The following is a 26,599-nucleotide window of genomic DNA, read 5'->3' as shown; positions in this document are numbered from 1 at the left end:
AACAAGGAGTCAATAAAGGTGTGGTGGTTCCCATGAGAAAAGACAGGTGAGATCAATGGAAATTATAATGAATAGCTTTCTTCAGGTATGTCATCTAAAGGAGAATAATTTCAGAAACAAGCATTTTTTTATTATTATTTTGGAATAACGTTGTAAAGATGAATTGCCCACAATAAGCTCAGAAATGTGCATGAATAAAGTAAGTAGGATCACAATTAAAACTTTCATCAGAATGCTTTAGTTTTTGTTTAATTGATGATTTTATTTACAACACATCTCAACAACCGTTAAAAATAACTCCTGCTGTAGTGTGGAGCAGATGGAGTGTGAGTCAAATCAGTGATCTCAACTGATGTGTTGGGATCCAAAAATAAGTTGCTGGTCTGCAAGGATAATAGGGGAAAAATGCTAATAAAAAATGCAAACCATTTGAAATTTAAATCAAATAATTGCATGATATGATGACAAATGAATTGCATATTTTGGTGAGAAAGGTCCTCAAACAAGGATTAAAGACATTACATGATTGTTGCAGACAAAGCTGGCCCGTCCACAGCAATCTGTAAACTTATGATATCAAACTGAAAGAAAATATGAATATAAATTTTCATCATGAATATTGGTAGGATTACAAAACAAAAATATTTGCCGAGAGGAGAAGACGTTCCTGTTGTTGTTCCATATTTGTTGCCAGTCAAAGGCCGTGCGTCCAATCATTTTGGCGCTTGAAATAAGCTAGCCAAATTAGGCAAATAAAAAATAGCATAACAACATACATTTCAATGTTTGACCAACGACATTTTTGCCTAGTAAACAATTTGGTATTATTCCTCACTGTATGTCCAATGTAAAATCTGAGTAAAAACCAGTTCCATTACTGCTGTTGAACTTCATTGGCTGTCAACAGCAGCGCGCGCTGCTACATGGTGCGCGTGTACCCCTGGCTCATGACGCTGTCAAGCAAGCCGTGCGCGTGTTGCCGAGCTGTAAACCCGCTGTCAAACAGTGCGGACGAGCGCGAGAGACATCAGCGCCTATCCGAACAGCTGCCGCTTCCTGTCACATAAGATGTCCTGGACACGCAAAGCCGTAACGTTATACGGGAGATCATTCCGCCGGGCTGTATGAGAGCAAAACCGCCGACAAACGCGTAAAGGATTTGTGCCTGTTTCTGCGCGCGCTGCGCACGTGGGGATGTTGCGATGGCATGCACGAGGAGAACCAAAACTTTGGTGTCCACGTGCGTGATTTTAAGCGGCATGACCAATATTTTGTGTCTGCTCTACGTCGGATGGATCACCAATTATGTGTCTAATAACGGCAACGTCAAAGTTGCAGGGAGGACGCATGAGAAAAAGTTTGATGATGACAACAGAGGAGAAACCCTTAGGATTATTGAGAGACTGGACAGGCTGGAGAGTGTTGTTAACCAACACATACAAGGTAATGATGTTTGTATATGGCATCCTATGATTTATAATAATTGCATGTTCTCTCTTTACAGTAGCTTATTCAGCACAGTCGTACTTTCAGTAGACATGAAAATCAATACAGGTTTAAAGGGGCTTTGCACTTCAGATGCTGATGAGCCTCTTGTATGGCTCTGTTTCTATTCATCCATATGCATGAATCATATTTTTGTGGAGATGCAAATAGCTTGAGATACTGATCATATTTCTATAGCACCTCTATCTGGACTAATTCGTCTCCTAACAGATGTATTCAGCTGGTGCAGTGTAAGCTCAGGTTTATTGTAGCTAGAGAGGGGGGCATAAATTTAGCACTTGGCAAAGTCCTCACGTAAACATCAGTCCTGCGGCTGGTGCCATCATGTTGCTTTGCTGGACTCAAACAGGACAGCTGGGGAGTGATGATATCCTGCAAGAGTTTGAACAGCCTCTCATCCTGGATGATTAATCATCATTAGTGTACTGTTGATGTGAATCTGATTCAGTCGTGTTATAAATTCTGGCCTTGGAATTCAAATAAGAGGGTGTTGTGTCCTAAATAAACTCACATATATGCCTTAACAGGCTTTGTGTGAGGAATTGTATTTCTGTAATGTATTAATGCATGCATTAATCTTGTTGAGAAGCATTTGACTGGATTTATGGGATATGTTGGCATGTACTATATACAGCTCCTGTGCTGAGCTCAAGGTCTTAAAGCTTGCTTGCTCAGAGCAGTCACAGTGAAGCCATAAATGTCAATCAAAATATACCCTGCACACCTACACGGTAAGACACTTAAGCAATTGAGTGTGTCATGCTACGGTTTCACAAGAAGATATCACATTGTGATGCCTTCCTAGCTTGACGTTAAGTATTTTATTTTAAGTGAAATGTGTTTTTTGGATTTTAAAACGTTATACAGAGAAAACCATGGCCATTCATCCTCTGATTTCCTTAAAAAGTGTAAACATTGTGGCTCTTCTTTGGTCCTGTCAGAATGTTGTGCTATTTGATTGAGCCTCCTGATTAGCCCGATAACAGGTCAGAAAGCTCTCGGATTTCATCAAAAATATCCTAGTTTGTGTTCCGACGATGAATGAAGGTCTTATGGGTTTGGAACGACATGAGGGTGAGTAATTAATGACAGAATTTTCTTTTTTTTGGCGAATTAACCCTTTAAAATATCGGGGGCTACTTATATTTATATTTTAGTTCAAAGGGCTGACCATAAGTTCAGCTCCTCTGTACTATAAGTCAAAGACATAAGTCATAGGTAATCAAGGCGCCTCTGATTTGCTTGCAGTCTCCTCCAGTTTTACGATAACTGAGTCAGTGGCTCCTGCCGGAGAGTCTTATTTCTCCAAAATCCATTAAAAGGGAAGAGTCCGGTTTTCACGCCCATCTGAACTGTCTGATTGCATTGTCATTGGCAGAGACTGAAAACAGACCTTCAGTTTGGGTTGGCATGAGCAACGGTGTTGATGCGCCGTCTTACTGAGAAAAATGTAGCCAATTCTTCCCTTGTAACCCAGTTTCAATTAGCAAATGTGAACTTTGGTTAGTGGAAGGTCACTGCGGAAATACCATGTTTATCACATGGCTTTTTTTTTACCAAATTGGATGAGCAAGGAGCGTGTATGAGAAACCTGCTTGACAATTTGGTAATGCAATTTTAATTAAATTTTGAAATGTAGTACAGCTTCATTTGACACACTTTCCACAGTAAAATCCATTCCACAGATTTCCCACCCAAAATCAGTGCTTAAAATGTGAGTCCACAGTTTCCACCTGCTCATGGCCAATTAAACATGCTTCCCTCCTCTTTAAAGCCTTCAAAAGCATGGCCAAGAACTGGATCCAGTTTATGGCGAGTACAGTAGAGTCTTGTTCGATCGCTCATGGGTGATGTGCAAACAGCTGCTGAGTTTTTCTGTACATCTGAACAGCAGTGCTGTAACTTACCCGTTCTTCACACAGCTCTGCACTGTAGATCAGCGGGGTGTCTGAGTGCTATAAAAATACCATCTTCATACTATTGTCTTCTCTTCTCCATGCCTATTCACAAGTTCATAAGTTCACGAGTCACACTTTCGAGCCGAGTGTTACCCCGCTAATTTATTTTGGACTGTCTCATTACGGTGCGCTTGCCTGACAATTAACGCTGGATGTTTCTGCATGCACACCCCGCAGGCATGTGTTGTTCTGTCGTACCGCCTCTGTTAAATACCACCTGAGATTGTTATCGTTATCAAAGGTGTTTTTGTCCACGGTTCTCTCATTAAACTAAAGGATAGGACACACAAGGGCTCGTTTTAACACTACGCTTCACTTGCTGATGGGAAATGAAGGAGAAATGCCAAAGGGAAGGAGTGAAGTGGGAAGAGGATACTTGATAACATTGAGGTCACAAGGAGCGTTTAGACTTCGCTGTGGAAAGTTGCTTCCTCAGTCTGTAATTTGATTCAGAATGTCTTGATTGGCTCTTTAAATGTGTTGTATTTAATTAAAGGCGAGTAATTGCTGAGACACCAATCAGATTTTGATAATTAAATGAGTTGTCTCTGTGGTGGCAAGGCGTTCTCAGTCTAGACAGTGAAAATGTATTATCAGCAGTTCATTTACTGCAGTCTTGCTGTGAAAAAACATAAAAAAAAATTATGATCAGGGTACATGGTAACCACTGAAAGATTTGTTGTACACAACTGCAAGCAAGATAAAAGTAGGGATGCACAGATATTAAATATCTATGAAATGCACCAATATTAAAGATCTATGAAATGGAAATTCACCCTATCTATTTTCTGAATGTATCTTGTGCCCCCATTATACTATTATAAAGGATCCAATTTTTGTTTTGTAGGTCTCCTACATTTTTTTCTTTTTTTACATGCATCCAAGATCAACATATTCCTCATAATATACATTGCAGCATCCCCTCTTTTCTCACAGTGTCTGAAATGATTCGATCAAGGATTCGGTCTCTCTAAACCCCTCCTGTCAGAGAGTCTACTCTGCTCTGATTGGTTAGATGAACCAGTCTGTTGTAATTGTCTACAGTTTATAGCATGTGTCGGAAACAAAACTATATCTGAATTTAAAGTCCCCCTGTAGTCAATAATTTTATCCCTTAAAACTCATCTTTGATCACCAAGATTACAAATTTAAAGTTTTTTTTTTCATGTGAATTATTATTTTATTTTTTTACTCATGCCTTAAAATAGCTTGAAAGTAACTCTACACCCTTGCTTCATGTAGTATACATGAATCCATGATTATGAAAATGAGCCCCGCCTCAACTCACTCATACAGGGTCGTATACAAGTCGATTTATCAGAATGGTAATGCGTTTTATTTATCACTCTCTACAACGTCGGACACATAACGGTAATAATGAGCTAATGTGTTGCTAATGTTACATACCCGTTCGCCCTCTCAATACGCTTTCTAAAAATCAGCATCCTTAGAAACGTTTTGAATTTGAACAATTTAGAATGTCAGTGGAGAAAGGCATATTGTTCATCATAACATCATAATATACATTATATACATAATTCACCCACTATATTGCTAAATGTACCCAACTTTTCATATCATCAGAAAAATATACTGGGACAACCTGGCTTCTCTTGAGACTCCCCTGCTTCCCAGCAGTTAATGATATGCTAAAGCCACTGGCACATTGACGTGATTGGTTACAATGTAGTTTGAGACGTCAGAAACACCAGCTATTTCAAACCGTGGCGATTTCTCTCTTTTTTTTTCTTTTTTTCTGCAGATTTAAGGAGAAAAGACTCAGCAATGGTGTTGACTTGGTTGACATGGTTTGTCATAAAACATATTAAAAACACCACATAGATATATAAACATCATTAAAAACTGGATTTTCACTACAAGGGGACTTTTAAGTATCGAAGGCTTCCTCAGCAATTGGATACACAGTGATATGGACGGTAACTATGACACCGGATTTACTGTATCAGTTTGAGTCCTCATCCTTTGGAAATGCATGCAAAGTGAATTTGCTTTCACAGCGCAGAGAACAGCGTCTTCTCGACATGTTGACAGCATGAACCAAACTCTTTCAGGCCTCAGCTACAACTGCAGTGTTTGAGGGCGACTTTAACGTTAAGCCAGTAATTATTTTCATGTCATGGTGGATTACATTTACATTTATTAATTTAGCGGATATTAAAATTCTAATTTGTCTGAATTGAAAAAATGAATGCTACAAGTGAATTTAGGCATCACAACATTATAACGTACAGTATAAAAAAAATTATTTTCATTTTGAGATTGGCTAAAGGTTACATATTAGAGTTAATTATATTAGCTATCACTTACATGCAACACAGAATGCATTATTTATACTAATCATCTTGAAGCGGGCGTCATTGTGTTTGCTCAACAGGAAAACGCCTGTACACGAAAGGAGGCAATATCACAAGATAAGCGTGTAAAGTGCCCTTAAGTCATGTTTGGGGTCAAGATTATGGTTAATCATAATGCGTGGAAGGCATTTCCATTTGATTCAGTTTTTTGTAGCTTTTGTTTGCCTGTCATGATGGGGTCAGCTCCTGATAAAACACGTTTCTTCCCCTCTGTCAGTGAGCTCCGTTTAGGGTGCATCCGACTGCACTGATTTGTCAGCTTGTCTCACGTATGTCTGTCATTCGGAGAACAGCCCGTAATCAAGCTAGAGCTTCAGTAATCCTCAGAGAAACCATTCAGCTTTATTCCACCGTCCAGTCAGATGTGAGCTGAGGGAGGAGGTTGGAATGAATGACAAAGTTATGTCTTTATGATTGCATCTACTGAAATCTGCAGATACAAACTTACAGTGAGGTGACTTATGATTCAGTCCAGTGATCTGATCCGTTAGAAAGAAGCCTTAGTTGATTCATTGTCCTCTATGTTTGTTTGTTGTATGCCGTTAGCCAAGCAAACATTCGACTGCAGAAACACTCACTGAGCCAATGACCCAGGGTGAAAAACTGAATCAGCTGCCCTTGACTAACCGAGCAAGACCAAATACTGTGTGCGGCTGAGATGTCCTTGCTTGAATGAATGACAGTTTCCTGAATATCTCAAAGAACCTGTAGAATGTTAAGTCTCCTGAGGCTTTTCTAGCTATTACTTGGCGGCAACAAATAAAATGAGACTATTAGAGAACTCTTTAAACTTGTTTATGGAGAGATTGACACTTTTTCTTGGTAATTTTAGCTAAATAAACCCTGATGCAAAGCTTATAATTTATAAAGCTTATATAACGTCTATTGAGTTAATTGATTGTATACATACACATTTTATTCAAGGACGCATTAAATTGATTTCAAGTGTAAGCATTTATAATATTACAAAAGATTTCTATTTCAAATAAATGCTATTCTTTAAATGCTTTTTTTCCACTTTGATAATAATAAGAAATGTTTCTTGAGCAGAGAAGGATTTCTGAAGGGTCATGTGACACTGAAGACTGGAGTAATGATGCTGAAAATTCAGCTTTGCATCGCAGAAATAAATTACTTTTTAAAATATATCAAAAAATGTTATTCTTATTGTTTTCACTGTATTTATAAATAAATATAGCCTTGGTGAGCATAAAACATCAAAAAATCTTACCGACCACGATCTATTGATTTTGTTTGAAACTTTTTACATTATTATTGTGTATGCTTTTAGATATAATTGTAGTTATGCATGCATAATGAAAAGAGCAAACACTGGCTACTCAACTAAAACAATGAAAGAGCCTTTAGGTTCGTCATTGAGCAGAAAACAAACCATGGCGACTGTCTGTCATAGCTGGACAATCTCATACACTGACCCATGAGGATTTCATAGAGACTGGGCCGTGGCTCGCCCAGCGGGGGCACCTGAGGGACTGAATTCAAATGTCTCTCTGTGACTTTATTAACCTTTGCACTGGTTAGAGAGTGCAAGAGTATATCGCCCACAGCAGGAGCTGCATCTTAAAACTCTAATCACATATGCGCCACGCAGCATCCTGGCAATTGTGCTCAAGTTGTGTGCATCGGGACAATAATGCTTCCTGAACAGAAGCAGAAAACAGATCAGTGGAGCTGTCTCTTGTTATCATGGTGCTAAAGCTGGAGAGCCATTGTGTCTGCAAAAAGACCTGTATGACTGTCTTGATGCATTTGGAAATGTCATGCGGATTGCTTACACAAAAATAGATGTTTCTTCACATCATGTTTGGATAAGGCTATTTAACAGAAACATACGTGGCTCAATCAGATTTTTATGGAAGCTTGTTTCGGCAATGGAATAAAAAATAAAAGGTAATTGTGACTTTTTTTCTCACAATTCAGACTTTTTCTCAGATTTGTAACTTTATAACTCACAGTTGCGAGTTTTTTATCTCACAATTGTGTGAAAAAAGTCAGAATTGAAAAAAGTCTTACAAACTCACAATATAAAAAGGTACTTTTTATCTCACGATTCTGACTTTATTTCTCACTATTCTGAGTTTAAAACTCACAATGCTGAGAAAAAAGTGAGATATAAACTTGCAATTGTGAGGAAAAGAACCCCGAATTGTGAAATAAAAAGACACAATTACCTTTTTTTTATGCTTCCAGCTTACATTTTAGAGCTGGAATCTCAAATTCATGCACTTAATTTTAACTGAACTATCAAACCACATCCTGCACTGAGTTCTTATTCAGTTTTATAACTTCATCTTTATATATTCTTATATTGTCTCTGGTTTTTGTAGGTTTTTTTTATGGATCTAAACATAAATTATGACTTCTGTTCTGCTCAACAATAGAGATGTTCCTTTGTATTAGACACATCCCAGCTGCAAGCTGTTTTATAGAAATTGGTAGGGACAAAATAAACCATGGCAAAATGGGTGTAAATGACACGCATATGAGTTTTGGTCGGTCGTATTTGTCATGTTTGTGACTGGAAAATGTATTGTAAGTCAGTACTTGGCAGACACTTTATAAACATGGCCCCTAGGAGTTATTTTTCTGTTACATTTCACTCTCTGATCTGGCATTTATGTAACATGTTTTTATTTAAATAAATAAGTAGCTCAACAGAATCACAGATTGTGGAGTGTTGACTTTTTTTCATGTGTGATAGGGACCTGTGCTGGGCTGTCAAGACTCACTGTATGTATTAGGCCACCTGTTAATAAACTGACATGAGAGTGAGGAAGAGCATGTAATTGATGAATTATTTCAGTTGCACTTTAAAAAAGCAACTTGCTCCATGCTCCTAAAAATGCTCTGTCCATTGCTATGGTTATCACTGTCAATCGGATTCAATCGTGCATTTAAATAAGGTTTCCAATCCAGAAACTTTGCAATGTGTAGTTAGCAGCATGAAAAATATTTAGTGCTGGGCAAAGATTAATCGCGATTAATCGCATCCAAAATAAAAGTTTGTGTTTGCATAATATATGTGTGTGTACTGTGTATAATTATTTTGTATATATAAATACACACATATGCATGTATTTATTTAAGAAATATTTATTTAACATGCATATGTGTGTATTTATATATACAAAATAATTATACACCGTACACACACATATATTATGCAAACACAAACTTTTATTTTGGATGCGATTAATCGCGATTAATCTTTGCCCAGCACTAAAAATATTATATACAGAAAGCGAGCAAAGATTGCTGCCATTATGATCACTGAAGCTATCAATTACAACGCAAGGTAAACAAAGCTGCGCTCTTGCGGAAACTCCCCGTAATCAATGAAGCTTTGAAATGAATCTCTTATTGACATCGTATTTATACTTTGTTGTAATGAAAGGATTCGTGAGCATGCAGAACTCACGCTGAACAAAAACTCTGCCGTTCTGAGTGGCATTGAGTAGATTCTGACTAACTTAAACACATCTGATTGGCCGTTGCGTTCATTGCTGATTGGCTACAAAGCTCAACACTGCAAAAACATGTTGTAAATAGAAACCTTTGACAAATTTGGAAAATCTGTTTGCTGATATACAATGAAGTTTATTCTGATTAATATACAAATTGTGTACTTGATTTAACTAAATATTTTAATACATTTACAGTCCTTATTAATCTATTCTTATATAATGCGGCCTTTAGGAACATGAATAGACTGTTCTACAAAATAACACAAAAATTTTCGAAATATGTCACGTAATTGTGTTTCTCCCTGTGGGTTTTATTTCAAGCAATTGTTGGCCTTTGAGTGCACTTTATGTTTTCTGCAAGGTCACTACAGTAATTTCATCTAGAGCATCTTGTGCTTTTATTTGTTTGGCAGAAGTGGCGAAGCTGGATGAGGCTGTAATCATAATTTTTTTTCTCTCCAGGATTGTGTTTTGGATGTAGAAATTAGAGGCAATGAGCTGTAACGTTTGATTTATGCGGCCAAAGTCATTCATTTTGCAAGGAAATCAACAAACATTCTGTTCTAGAGGGAAAAAAACCACTCTTGCCTTAATGCAAAGCCTGTTAATGGTTCAGACACAGATTTGAGATTTGGAGCCCACGTATAATAATGCATTATATCACCTGAGGGACATTCACTGCCATGTAAGCCTGTGTCTAATGGTGTTCTGAACTTCTGACGATTAACATGGCCATCCGAGGCCGCACATTCACTCGTATGAACGTCCTGGCGACTTCTAGGTCACCTGCTAATGCAATTACTAGCACAGCCCACGGCCGGCCATGTGAACAAAAGGCCGTGCAAGGCGTGCATTAACTAGCTCAGTTTCAAAGCAACCGAAAGACCCCAGTTTTCTTGGAGCATCTTTTTGTTGCTAGTCCTTCAATTTTCTACAGTTTTTAATACAAGCCAGTGAATGTTATCAGTGTGACAGGAAGTCTAATAAGATGCAGCAAAAAGAAAATGGGCTTTTGTGGCCTTTTGTAATACTGGTGTCAAGGACAGAGGGCTAAACAAGATATCTGACTGGTTAGACTCTGACATGATTCAAGGATTGTGAGTGCAATAAAATGAATTGAATTAATTTTTATAGCAGAACTGGTGCTAACATTTACAAAGGTTTTATGGGTGGGAAGAGGGTGCCTGAAAATATTCTTCTTCATTTATACCAGGTTTAAATTTTATGTTCTGGTTATTATTATTGTTAAATTATCTAATTTAAACCTGCAAATAAACAAGATTGGTTGACAATATTATAAATGTAAAAAAATATTTTTTTTAATGATAATTATTAATTCGGTTCAAGTTTTTTTGTATAGTGCTTTTCAAAATACATAGTTTCAAAGCAGCTTTACAGAAAATTATCATCATCAAAATAAATATTTCTGTTGTGCTCGAATAATAAGCATTATTTTATTAATAACAACAATCACAATAACAGTCAGCTTTTTGCCTTTAGTTTTTTACTTTTAAAAGTTTTCTTTGTGAAACATGCTCAAAGAAATTATTTTATTAACTTAATTTAGTCCCACATGATAAGGTTTCTAATAAAACAACCCTGAGCATTTAAAAACCTCAGTTCTGCGTAACATTCATTCCTTTTAGCACTCTGCTTTAATGAGAAAGTGATTGTGGAAATACTGAAATTCGTGAATAATTCACTGCTCAATGTCATGGATTAATAGCAAGACATATTGAAAATCGCCCAAAGAACCACCATTTTCTTTTTGCCAATGAAAGAATAATTGTCCGTGTCAGAGTCCATTCAGAACAGCAATCTTCCCTACAGTGTCTTAAAGTCCTGTTAGTTATTATGATTATTCACAAGCTCTTTGAATGGGTTAAGAAATGCTTTGACAGATGATTATTGAGCTCAGTGTGGTGCACATCATGGCCAGCATTTACCAGCAGGCCCACCAAATTATTAGCTACAAAAAAGTTTTAAAGTCATTTCTGCTGAAAGCACAGTGGGCTGTAGGCTATTCTATAAGTGAATAGGAAGAGAGACCATTTCATATACATTTACATTATAGCAGTTTGCCTATAGCTAACATGTCAAGCTAGCATGGAGGTATCACCAGTGACTCAAATGTTTTAATTACCCAGAATAACTGATAATTGTGAGACCTGCCTCCAGTTCACACTCTGCAGGGTTGCTTGAACTCGCAGCTGTGTCGTTTGACAGCTTCGGCTTGACTTTGAAAGGCTGTTAGCACACTCCAGTTAAAGAGGCTAATGTACGTGATACCAAGCTAGCGCTTGTCACCGACCGCAGTGATACTTCACATCTCAAGTGCAGTGCTGTACCACGTGAGCTACTGAGTAAGTTTACTACCACACTACGTTAGAAAAACCAAACATATGGAGCAGGTTATGTAATGCTAATCTGATGTCAAAATGTATTAGTTTACAAATCAATAGAGCTGTGTGGAATATATATTTTTTAAATGATGCATCGCAATGCTGATGTGATTCTGCATCAAAGCAAATGCATCGATTTTTAACAAATATAACTAAAGAGGCCTATAATACCTATTAATGAGCTGATTTATTGGAAATAAACTCCACTCTACTTTTGTCTGATGTTTCCATTTAGATTTTTACGAAAAGATCATGCATGAATGTGAAAAAGTGCAGGATGTTATAAAGCGCAATAAGCCACAAAAAAGATCTCAATGCTTTACTTGCACTGACTGACACTCAGCCAAAGCCGCCTGTCAGACAGCATGCGATCTTGAATTCAGTTTTTAGTGTGCTTGAGGGAATCTAATGTGTAACATTTTATTAGATCCATGAATTACGTCTTAATATAATAAACCTGCTGTTTAAAACTGTTATTAATGTTGATCAAGCAACAAAAGGAAAGAGGGAATCACTCACTGCTCTTGACGAAATAACTTTTGCAGTGTTAATAATAATCAATTTCTTTGTTATTAATACATATTTAATTATTTTTACATTTGATCAATAATTACATTTCTGTATTATTTCTTACCGGAATGCTTCTGTTAAATAGATGTTAGCCTAAATGAAAATAAATATAAAGTACTGTTAATTTATATTTCATTCTTATTTTGTATTTGTTCTGCTGTTTTTTTTTTTTTTTTGCATCTTTGTTCTTATTTTTAATAACTAACTATGCGATTATTATTTATTCATTATTATTAATAAAAGAATTGGAGGAAAAGATCCATCGTGATGCATTGAGAATCGTTTTATAACCGAATCGTTATCGTTACCCTCTGAATTGTATCGAATCGTGAGGCACGTGAAGATTCACATCTCTACAAATCAAGCACTATGGTCAAAGTATTTTGAGGTCATCATAGCATAGAATAGTGTAAGGAACTACGTGAAAAGTCTTTTTAAATCATAATTTGTGTGAAAAGGAATAAAAGTTTTACTGCCACTAGTGTTAATTTCAGCTGGAAACGGCAGTGAATTGTGTATAGGTACATTTTTGGAGTTTTGCAACAATGTAGGTGGAAGCATATTTTTTCCAATGAGCCCCTTTTGAATTTGTCAGCTAACCAGTTTACTCTCCTTAATGCTGTTTTAAAACCTAATGACTTCATGTTACCATTTAACTCTCCTTAATGGTGATTGAAAACTTTATGGCTTTTTTCTCCTGTGGAAATTTGGAAGGCCGTGCTTGTTTATTTTTAATGCACACATAATGAATAAAAACTGAAGCTTTCAAACATCAAAAAAGGATGCAAAAGCACCTTAAAATGTCTGTAAGGAATATACTGAAATCCAAGTCATTATTCTTCACTACTGCTCCGACCGGATCATTGTGTCGTGTTAAGTTGAACTCAGTAACCAGATCATTCACTGAATGATTAAATCAGACTGATTCATTGAGAATATCTGACAGCAAAGAATGATTCCTTCATCAGTAATTGTCATGAATACTCCAAGAACAGCTTGTTTTGTGTTCCACTGAAGAAAGAAAGTCAAACAGGTTTGAAATAACATGAGGGTGAGCAATTGATAACAGAAAGTCTCAGAACTATCTTTTTAAGTCTCTATAGTATTTGTGCTCTTGTCTTGTCAGAGTATGATTGCAAATCATCACAGTCTGATAGAATGGGGCTGTTTGGATTGTGATGTTTTAGCTGTGTCTCTGAGTAAGGCTTACTTTGGCATACATGTATGATTCACATGCTCAAACGTGTCTCTGTGAAGTTTGAAACCATTGCGTTTCGGTTACATCAGTGGCATCTTGGAGGCATCAAGTGCTTCTAACATCTGACACACTTCAGATTTGTGGAGATGGGATATTCATAGCAACACGCCAATTGAAACCGACTTTGTTGCTGCGTAATGGTATACGCGCCTCTCAAGTGGGGTACTTAGCATGCACTCGGGTGTAATATATCCCACGGCAGATCATAAAAAATTCATTGATTATTTGGTTGCCAGGACATTCACGGCCATTGTCTGATCTATTAATTTATGTGTCTTGTAGCTTCAGTTGGGTATTTAATGTGCCTTAAAGAAGGCGACAGGATCTGTCAACTTGGATGTCTCATCTGCTGTCCTCATGGCGCCGACAGGACATTTTAACCCAGCAGATGCTTACATAACAGCTCTTAATGAGAAGAGCAGCCAAAATGGCATTCATCACCAGTGAGTGGTTCACTTAGCAGCTTGGTCATTTCCACTGTTGTGAATATAACACCTATGCACTCTTAACAGCTTTATGTGATCTGATTAGGCCTGACATTTTGAGAGGTAGACATTTGGATTCAATTAATTGAAGGAGCAGGATGTCAGTAGTACATTTGTCGTCAGTTGTATTCAGTGCCTAATTGGGGTCAGTGTACGATGGTTTCAGTCTTCTGTCCATTGTATTTGTGGAAGACATTTTCTGAAACTTTGGTTGCGAAGGAACATATTGCAAAGGCATGTATTTTGAGAAAATAAATGGAGCAACCAAAATGATGGTTCATTTGGTTTAAATGGTTCTTTTAATCACCACGCAGCCTGCTGTCTGACTCTTGAACGAATGACTCTTATGAGTCTGTTGTTTTTAGTGAATCAAAAACATACAGTGCAACCAGTGTAGTCTGACTTCTCAACAAATTACTCATGTGAACTAGTTTTTTTTTGTGAATCCAAAACATAGAGTAAAAATTGTGTGGTCCAATTCCTAAACAAATAACTCTTGAGTCAATTTGTTTAGTGAGTCAAACACCTACATCGTTAACTAACTGTAAGATTTTGATCAGTAGTACTGACTGGTTGTTCAAATGACATTCTGTAGTTGAAGTTTTGTCAGTATTTTATAAATGTTAATGAATGAAAAATGGAAGGAGCCAAACAAGCCTAGGGCCCCATTGACTTCAATAGTATGGGGAAAAAATACTACTGTTTGGTTACTGACATTCTTCAAATTATCTTCGTTTGTGTTCAGCAGAAGAAAGAAACTCATGCAGGCTTGGAACAACTTGAGGGTGAGAAAATGATGAATGAACAGAATTTTCACTTTTGGGTGAATTATCCCGTAAGGCCAATTATTTGATTGCATTAATGCTGCATTTTAATTGAAGTGATCTCATCTCGAAATGACGGGTTAGTTCACCCAAAAATGAAAATTCTGTCAGTAATTATTCACCCTCATGTTGTTCCAACCCCGTAAGACTTTTGTTCATCTTCAGAACACAAATTAAGATATTTTGATGAAATCTGAGAACTGGCTCACTCCTCCACAGGCTTCTATGTAATTAAAACTTGCCGGCCCAGAAAGTTAGTAAAGACAGTGTTTAAAATAGTCCAAGTGACTAAAGTGGCTCAACCATAAGTTTATCAAGCGACGAGAATACTTTTTGTGCCAAAAACAAAAAAAGTTGAAAAAGTCATTTATTTTTGGATTTTTTTGCGCACAAAAAGTATTTTTGTCGCTTGATAAACTTAAGGTTGGGCCACTGTAGTCACTTGGACTATTTTAATGATGTCTTAACTAACTTTTCCGGGATGGCAGGCAGATATCGATTACATAGCCTATGAAGGAGTGAGCCAGCTCTCAAATTTCATCAAAAATATCTTCATTTGTATTCCGAAGATGAATGAAAGTCTTACGGGGTTGGAATAACATGAGGGTGAGTAATTACTGACAGAATTTTCATTTTTGGGTGAACTAACCCTTTAGCAATGCAATTGCTCAATGGTGGCCCATTTTCTGCCTCTCCTGTGGTCAGACAGATGGCCGGCCTGGACGGCGGATCACGTTCTGCTTCGCTCTCCTCAGGACCGGCTCTGGCTCCAGGCTGAGCCAGGTCATTGAATCCAGCCTCACTTGCTCTCTATGTCACCATCCCCTGAAGGCTGCAAAAACTCTCAGAGAAATTTAATAAAATATATTTCCTGGGTTTGCCAGCAAGCCGTCCTGTTCCATAAGCTGCACAGAGTGTGATGGAGGGGAAGGCGAATGTGTGCAGATGGAGCGTTTAAACTGTCAGGACACGTACCTTCTGTTTCGCATTCTGTGGTCTTGGGTTGCCCTGTCTCAGGACACAATATTGTTTAATGACGGTGGATGGGACATTAGCCCTGTAGCCATCCTACTTTCAAGGGATTCATGTCCTATACTCAGAAAAATAAATAAATAAAAATGCTGCTTGGCAGTTATGGTCTGGCATTAATGGTCAGGGAAGATAGATATGAATATCTGGGTTTTAAAGACCAAACCTCCTTTTCCCCCACTGTTTTTCTTCCTTTTTCCTCTTTAGTCCTCTTACAGTCTCTCATGCTCACCAAGGCTGCATTTACTGATACAGTAAAATTACAGTAAAAACAGTTGTTGGCTAATATATTGTGAAATTTAAAATCACTGTTTTCTATTTTAATGTATTTCAAAATGTAATTTATTCCTGTGATGGCAAAGCTGAATTTTCAGCATCACAGTCTTCAGTGTCGCATGATCCTTCAGAAATCATTGTAATATTTGGTGCTCAAGAAACATGTATTATCAATGTTGAAAACAGTTGTGCTGCTTAATATTTTTAGGATTCTTTGATAAACCGAAAATTCTAAAGAACAGCATTTTTCTAACATCATAAACATCTTTACTGTCACTCTAAAGAAATGTAATGCATCCTTGCTAAATAATAATATTAATTTCTTTAAAAAATAAAAAAAGATCTCCATGAGTTTTTTTGGAAATATTAATCTTAATAAATAAAGTGAATCTGGAATGGATCAGCTGCATTTTAATCGTTAAAATGACTAAGTGTACACCTAATATTGCATATTCTATAGGGTTGTAACAATATCATGTCACAATATATCGCAATACAAAAATGCAACAATATGTATTGTGGATAGTGACAATATGTATTGTGAATAGTTCACCCAAAATGAAAATTACTGTGTGAGAAAGTTTTTCAAAAAAGTTTTCAGAGTTTTAGTGTCAGTATGATATTAAACTACTATATATAATGTTGAATATAATGTATAATAATGCAATGGGGGAATATTTGTGGGTCCTGATAATGCCAAATATCTTATGTTACCAGTAAAAAGTAGCCTACATTATTTGAAATATATCTAGTCAGTGACAGAGTGCAATTCATCTAAAATAATTCTGTATTTTCAGCTTCAGAATCATGAATATTTGTATTCTGGTGTCAACATTGTCCTGTGCATTGGGTTACCAGCACCAAGTCCAAGCCTATTCATTTACACCCCCAATGTAATACCAAATTTAACCATTTTAATCAACAGTACTTTTTTTTTTTTGTTAACCTTTCACCATGTCTTAGAGCATCACAATAATATCGTATCGTGAGTTCAGTATCGTGATATGTATCGAATCGTGACATGAGGGTATTGTTACACCACTAATATCCTATATTAATGCATGCAGGTTTCTACTTGCTTGGAAATAACATTAGTTTAATTATTATGATGGAAGAATTGTGTATTTTAAAAAATTTCAGCAAGGGAAGCTCTAAAATATTCCAGTGGCCATTGTGTAAGAAATATGCACAAGAAATCAACAATTAAATGTGATTCACTCTTGCTCTTTGGAAAGGGCAGAAGTAATTACAAACATATCGGAAACATGAATTTCGCTGAGTGCTCGCTAACTTCTCATGTCTTTCATCAGAAATATGTGCTTAATATAGGCCTAATCGCTTTGAGGGGAATAAGGTCGGTCTGACCCATATCAGTATAATTAGTCTACTTTGAAAACTGTGTAATGAAAAGAGACGAAGCCAGATAACAGGTCTATGAGATCCAGGAAACGCAAAGTGGCATGAACATATTAGATAGCACAAGAATCTGCTTATATACAGTACTGTGGAAAAATCTTAGGCATGTTAGTATTTTCAGCGAAAAAAAGGGTTTTAAGGCAGTTGTTTACACTATGGACTCGCTGATGGTGAGATCAGATCATATCGGCTGTTGTCAGACTCCTTGTACATACAAAAATCTCACTGGATTTTTACAATTAATGGCAAAAAGGATGTTTGGAAATGTAAACTTATATTTCCTACTGACACACTACAGCAAAAGATATATGGCTTAATACCTATTTTTTTTGTGGAAATACAAACGTGGCTAAAAAGTGACCTCCATTGTCCTTGGAAAAAGTAAATTCAAGCTTGTCATTGTACAGTTATAAGATTTTTATTTATATATTATTTTATTTTACTTTTTAATTTCTGAAGGATCATGTGACACTGAAAACTGTAGTAATGGTTGCTGGTGAACATAAGAGTCTTAAACATTTTACTGACTCTATAAACTTTTGAATCTATAAGGAAATACACGTACCGACATGAAATATAAGTAATATAAAAAAAAGTACAAGTATAATACAAAAGTGATATAAATATACAAATCCGTTAATAACGTTGAAGGTATGATGGTCGTGGAATAACTAAGGCTTTACAAAATATTATGATGTGTATGGAATAATATATACAAGAATGCTGTATAAAAGACCCCTTATGCAACGAGTAATACCAGAATTGATGGAGCATTTCAGAGCCATTCACAGCACTATCTGTCATGGTTACAGATGCTCTTGCTGTGTAGTACAGCTTGTGGAAATGGCTTTGGGCATCTGGTCATTTTGTTCTGCAATTGTGAAGCTTTTCTAGCAGCTCTTGACTGGCCTGAATGTATAATGACGCTGTTAGTGTGCAGAGAGACGATCCGGCACTGAAATGCGTGCAAAACAGCAAGAGAGACTTTCAGATGTGTTGAAATACAAGAGCTATTTGGATTAAGATACACTGCATTGACAGAAAGCAATAAACTGTTTTATGATCATGTCTGTGCCAAATATTTGCACTGGCATAATAACTTGAACGAAATTGGTCTGTGGTGCTACAAACAATAAACAGAAGTGTGTTCAGAGCTGTTTACATTGTCCGATGGTCTAAATTGCTGCATGAAATTTTCAAGACAGTGGACTGTGCATGTAGTATGGCATCATTTATTCACGGTATATTCAACTTTTTAGACAATGTGAAAAAATCGTTGTCTCACCTCACTTAGAGCTGTGCACTACTGGCTAATTTAATCAAGTAGAGTATCCTGTTACCTCTTAGTCATGCACTTCTTTTCTTACAGCAAGTTAATGATGTCAGAGCTTTAAAACTATTTTTGCATCTTCACATAATTAATGTATCTTAGGAGATGCAGGTGGAAAACATGCATTATTTATTACGAGTGTTCTATGGGGATAACTATGGGTAACTTTGGTCCTGTGTACTTTCTGAAATAACTCTTTTTAAAATGCACTTTTCACTCTTTGTTTAACTGATTTCATTTGTCTACTAACAAATTAAATGGATTAGAAAATAAATAATTTATATTTAATGATATTTAAATATTTATTAATATTTCTGATAACATGGTACCGCAGTGTTGTTCATTATTATTTATTATACTATTTATATTTTTATTTTTATTTTAAAGAGTTTTTAAATCTATGTGGCGTTTTGTAATATGCTTTAAGACAAACCATGTGCAAATTAGTCAGTCAACACCTTTGCTGAGTATTTTCTCCTTAAAACTGAAGTGATCTAAAGAGTCTCAAAAATGCGGTTTGAAATCGCTGGTGTTTCTGTTGTCACAAACATGTAACCAATCCCGTCAACGTGCAGGCTGGGACTTTTCAACAGTGAACGCAAGAACACCTTTAAAGGGATAGTTCACTTTGAAATTCAATTTTGGTATGTTTTAGCTTACCTCAAGGGCATCCAAGATGTAGGTGTCTTTTTTTCCGCAGTAGTTTCAATTTTGATATTTTTAGGTCAAACCGTTCTTGTCTGTCAGTCATATAATGCAGGTCTATGGTCATTATCTCAAAGAGCATGCACAGAGAAGTCCAAATTAAAACAATTCCCCATCGTAAGTACACATTGATGGCCTAAGACACGAAATGAGCGGTTTGTGTGAGAAAACGAACAGTATTTATATCGTTTTTACCTCTTGAACACAGCCACGTCCAAATGAGAGCGCGGGCGCATCCTGCTGTGTGACGTGTGCGCAGACTGGTGCATAGATATATACACTAGATGTCGCCTTGGCTACTGCAGTTCATTGGAAACCGTAGCCAAGGCGACATCTAGTGTATATATCTATACCCGCCCGCGCTCTCAGATCACTTGGACGTGGCTGTGTTCAAGAGGTAAAAACGATATAAATACTGTTAGTTTTTTCTCACACAAACCGCTCGTTTCGTGTCTTAGGTCATCAATGTGTACTTACGATGGGGAATTGTTTTAATTTGGACTTCTCTGTGCATGCTCTTTGAGATAATGACCATAGACCTGCATTATATGACTGACAGACAAGAACGGTTTGACCTAAAAATATCAAAATTGAAACTACTGCGGAAAAAAGACACCTACATCTTGGATGCCCTTGAGGTAAGCTAAAACATACCAAAATTGAATTTCAAAGTGAACTATCCCTTTAAGAAGGGACAGGTAAAATATAGTGTAACAATATAGTGAGTGAATTATGTAAATTATGTATATTACGATGTTATGATGAACTATATGCCTTTCCTCACTGATGTTCTGTTCAAAGCGTTTCTGACTCAAAGCTGTCTGACTCTGAGATGCGAACGGGGGAACATGGTATATGTAACACATTATTAGCTGTTTGAGATAGAACGAAGTCAAGCCAAAGGCTAATCATATTAATTACCGTTTGGTGTCCTACGTTGTAGAGAGCGAAACATAAATCGACTTTTAGACGACCCTGTATGATTCACTCTTCTGAATCAGTTTCGGGTTCAAACATATATGGCTGCATTTAACCAATATTTCAACTTGTCATTGTGTATCGTTTTCTAAAATAATACCTTTATACAATTTTATTGACTGCAGGGGGACTTTAAAGTTGTAGTAATTTTGTGCTTTTGCCATTTTATTTTTTTTAATTTCTATTAAGCTTTCATTTATTTTTATTTCAGTTTTATTCATTTTTGTACTGTACTTAAAGGGATGGTTCGGAGTAAAATCAAGTGTTTGGCTCGAGGTCATGGTGCAAAGGACCCTAGGTTGATTTTACTCTGAACCATCCCTTTAAACTTATTTTATTTCAAGGCAACTTTTTCTCATTTTAGATATCATCTAATATTTGTTTTATTTTATTTCAGCTATTTTGCTGAATTATTTTATATAATATATATTTATTTTAGATATAGTTTATATTCATTTTAGATATATTTTAATTTATACTCCTCTCAAGCATGCATTATTTTACACTTGTCTTTTGTCTCCTTGGTAAGCAAGTACGCTAACTTTTTGAAAAATAAAAGAAGTTTGTCATGATGAAAACGACACCACGTCTGTTTGTTTGTTTGTTTGTTTTTTTACAATTTTTTTTCCATAAAAATCACTTTCACTCAAGAAATATAGTGTTCATTTAAATAGTTATTTCACTTTTAATGGTCAAATCTGGGTCTGTTAAAACAATAAAACAATAAAAATCTTTACATAAAATATATTTGAAAAGTACAAAAATAATGAAAGCATTGAATAAAGCTTCCCAGACAGTTTTAAAGTTTCAGTGTCTCATCGGTCTGTATGGATTTGACAGTCGAACATTAGGTCAGCTATGTAACTCATTAGGGTCATGTGAGTGCTCTTATATTTTGGCTTTCGATGTCATCTTGGGTCTGTGAGTCAGAGTCATCCTCAGACCTCTTCAGAAAAATACACATGCACACAAACCACAAGTGACATGTGCGCTCATGTGAACCCTTCATTTGTGGCAAAGACATTCTCCGAAATGTCAGAAGGACATGATGTTTTTGCATTTGCAGGCTGTTTGCATGCGCTCTTCAATAGTTTGGGTTACATGCTGGGTGTCTTGTTTTACATTCGCTCCATAGAGCTGGCACTGACAGTCAGACGGCATGCCACAGACGAGGTCAGAAATGCTAGCCGTCCGTTGTGACGCAACCCTCCCCAGGCTTTGCATTTTAAAAGGAGAAACTACTTTCTTTTGGATTGGATCCTTCCTACTATATTTCTCTCACCACATCAATCCTTTCTTCTAGCTGTGTTTTAAAGGAATAGTTCTCTCTCAAAGCTATATAGCATATGACTTCGGAAGACTTGTAATATGGTGCACCACTGTTATGATACTTTAATGGTGCTTTTCTGTCATTTTGAAGCTTCACAGTCCCAGTCCTCGTTGTTTTTCATTATATTGAAAAGATTGGCCTTCAAAAATTTCTCTGGCATTCCACAGATAAAAAAGAAAGCCAGGTTTTGGTAGTAAAGAGATATTTTTAATGGAAATACTACCTGAGTCTGCTACCCTTTTTAAAATATTTAATCTGTAGCTTAGTGTTTTTTTTATATTGTTGATAGCCAAAGAGATGAAAAAGTAATTTACTTAGCAGTGAGAACTTAATCTAGTAACAATACGGGGCTGTAAGTACATACATGGTGTGTAGTGCCGGGGTTTGTCTCATCAACTTTACTGAGCACAGCGGTTAAGGATTATAATAATTGATTTCAAACAACCTTGTAAAATGAGCTTATAGTTTTTGTGGACTGGCTCTATTTGCTGAGTAAAGGCCATGTTAGTACTTCTTCGGCAAGCATGAATATTTTTATTAGTCACTCATTTCATACTGCATTGAATAAGTCTTTTTTAACAGTAGTTTGAAAATGGTTATTGCATTAGAATCAAATGCATTTTTGTCACTGCATGAGGTCATTGCAAAGCTATATGTCTTTTAAATGTTGCTATTTAAATATTTATTTTCTATTTTTGATTTTCTATTGTTTTGCTGGGTGCAAATTGTGTGATCAAGAAAAATAAGAATTTAATATAATAAAAAAATTATATTGTAATCATAATAGTTTTTTTTAGAATTGAAAGAATGTTGATTTTGCCATGAATATAGCCATTGCTGCTGATGGTGTCAAATCATAAATAAATAAATAAATATAAAGGATGATGCATGATGGTGGAAAAAATATGTATTAATTTTTGTGGACTTGATTATAATTAGCTCTATATTTGGTGAGTTAAGACCATCTTAGTACTACTTTGGCAAGAATTCATATTTTTATTAGCAATTTATTTCATACTGCTTTGACAAAGTAGTTTGAAAATGGTTATTGCATTATTATTTTTTTGTGGGTGTTTCTGCAGGAGGTTGTAAAGTTATGTTAATTAGAAGGATTGTTTTTGTTTTATAATTATTTTATGTATTATATATTTATTTGATATGTTTTATATTATTGTATTTCTGTGTGCAAAGTTTATGATGATGAAAAAATGCGTATTTATTTGATGATGATGATAATAATATAAAGACAACTGGGGCTTTTGTCTGTTGGGTTATAGGAGCTATTGTGATATAATATAGAATAGTTTATTAGCCCAGTTGGAACATATCCATAACATTTGATTGTCACAAGTATACATTTTTAACCTGTATTTATTCCAAACAAAAATAAGAACAAAATGTCAGAAAGGGTGATGATTTAAAGGGGTGGTTGAATATGATTTCACTTTTCTAACTTGAGTTAGTGTGTAATGTTGCTGTTTGAGCATAAACAACATCTGCAAAGTTACAACGCTCAAAGATCAAAGCAAAGGGAGATATTTTCTTTTAAAGAAATCGTTTTTTTTAAGGACTACAACAAATGGCTGGTAGGGACTTCCTCCCGGGTTAGTGACATCACTAACCTTAAAATGTACATAAACCCCGCCCCCGGGAACGTGATTTATAGATTATCAAGACAGAATATGCTAACCAATGACTAGAAGATAACTACACATAAGCTACATAAATTCATCAACTAACCATTCAGAAATGTTGTCTACATGTTGTCACTTCTTCTTGAGTCTCTCCATCTTTCTGACTCCAGTTTGAACATAAAAGGCTAAAAGTTTTTGAAATTTTCAGTGCATGTCTGTGTGAGGTAAAAGGACACAAGCTATTGAAGCTCCGCCCCCTGTGCCGGGAGCATCAGCTCATTTGCATGGAACAGACACAAAATGGTGCCTTTTGCTCACCCTCAAAAAGTGACAACTTTAACATGCTATATACAAATATCTGTGGGGTATTTTGAGCTAAAACTTCACATACACACTCTGGGGACATCAAATAATTATTTGACATCTTGTGAAAAGCGCAAAATACCACCTCTTTAAAGAAAATTAATGGCTAAGTTAATTTTAGCATGTTTGGTCCCTAACTTTAGTTGGCTTGTTGCTTAGCATTTCTGTATGTAATTTAATTATTATCAGTGTGATTTCCATATACCTACTGCTGTCCAAAAGACAAGGCTAAAATGAATATCACAGTAGGTACTATATAAGCAAACTTTAAAGTATTCTTCCTTTTGTTCACATCATATGAAGAAAATATCCTTTTTTTTCAACCTACTCCCACTGATCTGTCAGGTTCTGCAGTTCAGTCTCTGTTTGACTCTCTCTTCTTTTCTTAGCATGATACAAAACAACAGTGTCATTGAAACTGCTTTGATTATCGTCTGAATCTAAAGTAATTTTGAGCGCAACGACAGAGGACACCTATTTAGAGTATTTACTCTGCATATCAGTGTGGTCATGTTGAGACTACCTGAATAACATGGTGAACTGAACTTCTAAACACAATAATGGAGGCTTTTTGGACCATAAATACTGTTATTCATCTTGCAGCTTGATTCCCAGCCAGTAAAACGTTGTGGCCTGTTTTTTGTTGGCTCTATTTGAATGTAGGCTACTATGCTGAATAGCTCTGGAACGAGGCTAAGCTCTATTTTACTGTAAAAGTGACTCTCGAGGCGAATGCCTAGCCTTCTATTTTACTCATTCGAGCCACAGTCCTATGTTGAGATCGCTGATGCTGTTTGGAAATAATTGAAAAAAAAGATAATGGTCACAAAGTAAGCTAGAAATAAAAAGTGTAAAGATTACCATCAAAGATTTCTTTTTTAAAATGATTATTATTTATGATTTTGGATGTAAATGTAAAGGAATGGCAGCCTAAAATTAAATATTTACACGACAGCCCCTTAAAAGGCGTTTATAGTTTGTGAAAGCAGTGTCTTCTGCTGTGAAGTTGGTTTCAAACTGTCAGTGTCTGCAGTGGCAAAGATGAATGATTCTCACCAGACCAGCTCTTTGCAGTGGCTGTAATTAAATAACCTCTGCTGTTAATTAGCATTCCTTAATTACCTCCATTGGCCTTTCATCATTCTTTGAGCATCGCCAGGGCTCTTTCCCTCTGTTCTGTCTGCGTACTCAGCACTACAACCTGTCATATTTTCTTAGTTTTTGAATTTGATGTAGTGGAAGGTAGATATTTGCTGTCTATGCAGCTTGATGGAGAGTTTCTGCAAGAAGAATTAGATTTCCTCAAGACCTTGATGGGATCTCCAAGTTGATGAATGGGAGTTACAGAAGTAATGGAATCATAATTTTTCGTGGCAATAGTTTCCAAACTGCAACTGGCTGTCTTCCATTGTGAAGTACTATGGTGTTATCGTACCATGGTGTTATCGTACCATAATACCATAGTATTAAATTATGCCATTGTATATAGTACTCCCAGGTATGATATTGTCACATGTCCAAAAAATATGGATTTACCATGGTACATAGTAAAAACACATGATGTTACCTTATAGTATCATGTTTTAAAAAAACATGGTATTTTTTTCATTGTGTTCCTCATACTAGTTATTTATTCATTTATTTATTCATTTATTGATTCATTTATTGATTCATTTATTTATTCATTTATTCATTCATTCATTGTACAACACTTTGTTCAACTTTGATTGTTTTTAAATGTGCTTTATAAATAAATGATTGATTGATTGATTTGTGTGTGTGTAATATGTTTAATTATATTAGAATGTATTTTTTATAGCATTGTTAATATGTATGCATTAATATTAATAATATTTATTAATATTAATCATATTTATTATTATTATTGAATATGTCAATTATTATTAATACTATTTCGGTTGTTATTATAATTTATAATATTATTATTATTACTGTTGTTATTGAATAATAATAAAATAATAATAATTTAAATAGTTATGTAAAAAAATATTTAAATATGTTTGAATAATAATAATAATACTTATTCTTTGTAAATATTTTAATTATTATTTACCAGCTAGAGCAATAATAATACTAATACTAATTCTAATAATAAAATTATTCAAATATTAAAACATAAAATGTTGAAAATTAATAATATTATTGTTTTTTTAAATAAATTATTGTTATTGTAGTTTATGAATTATTTGCAATTTGTACATTATTTGATTTTACAAACTCAGCATGAGTAAACATGAGTTAATGTTAAAGACTTTGTGAGTGGGTGTTGACCTCCCTTACCCAGAAGCCTTTGGGCTTACACTGCTAACACTTATTTTTGTCTGAATTTCTAGAGAAACCTTTAAAAGATGCAGACGACACCGCCGACATGTCCCTCTCAGACTCTCTTTTTGCACGCTGGGGTCATGACCTCGGCCCAGAGAGCCGCAAGGTGGCCCTGAAGAAGTTCCAGTACTACGGTTACAACGGCTACCTCAGCGACAGGCTTTCTCTAGACAGAGCCATCCCAGACCTCAGGCCAGACGGGTGAATGAATCACTCTTATTAGCATATACTGTATATGCACTCACCCTTTGTTCTTTTGCAAACATTGATTTTTCTGTATCATTTCGGTCATGGTGAACAAAACAAAGAAATCACTTAGAAGAAGTGAA

The 26,599-nt window shown here is 35.7% G+C and overlaps 1 protein-coding gene across 1 annotated transcript in view; it reads left to right on the top strand.

Moving 5' to 3' along the window:
• Positions 1-979: 979 nt before the first annotated feature.
• The window catches only part of galnt18a (UDP-N-acetyl-alpha-D-galactosamine:polypeptide N-acetylgalactosaminyltransferase 18a), a 50,796-nt gene continuing 25,176 nt past the window's right edge, over positions 980-26,599 (top strand). The window contains exons 1-2 of the mRNA XM_082160056.1: positions 980-1,443; positions 26,279-26,471. Coding sequence (XP_082016182.1) covers positions 1,203-1,443; positions 26,279-26,471 — 434 coding nt within the window. The 5' untranslated portion in view covers positions 980-1,202. The remainder of the gene's footprint in view (positions 1,444-26,278; positions 26,472-26,599) is intronic.

This window comes from Leuciscus leuciscus, assembly GCF_965113295.1.
Source record: "Leuciscus leuciscus genome assembly, chromosome: 25".
NCBI classification, from domain to species: Eukaryota; Metazoa; Chordata; class Actinopteri; order Cypriniformes; family Leuciscidae; genus Leuciscus; species Leuciscus leuciscus.
This window is presented reverse-complemented; position numbering and strand designations above follow the sequence as displayed.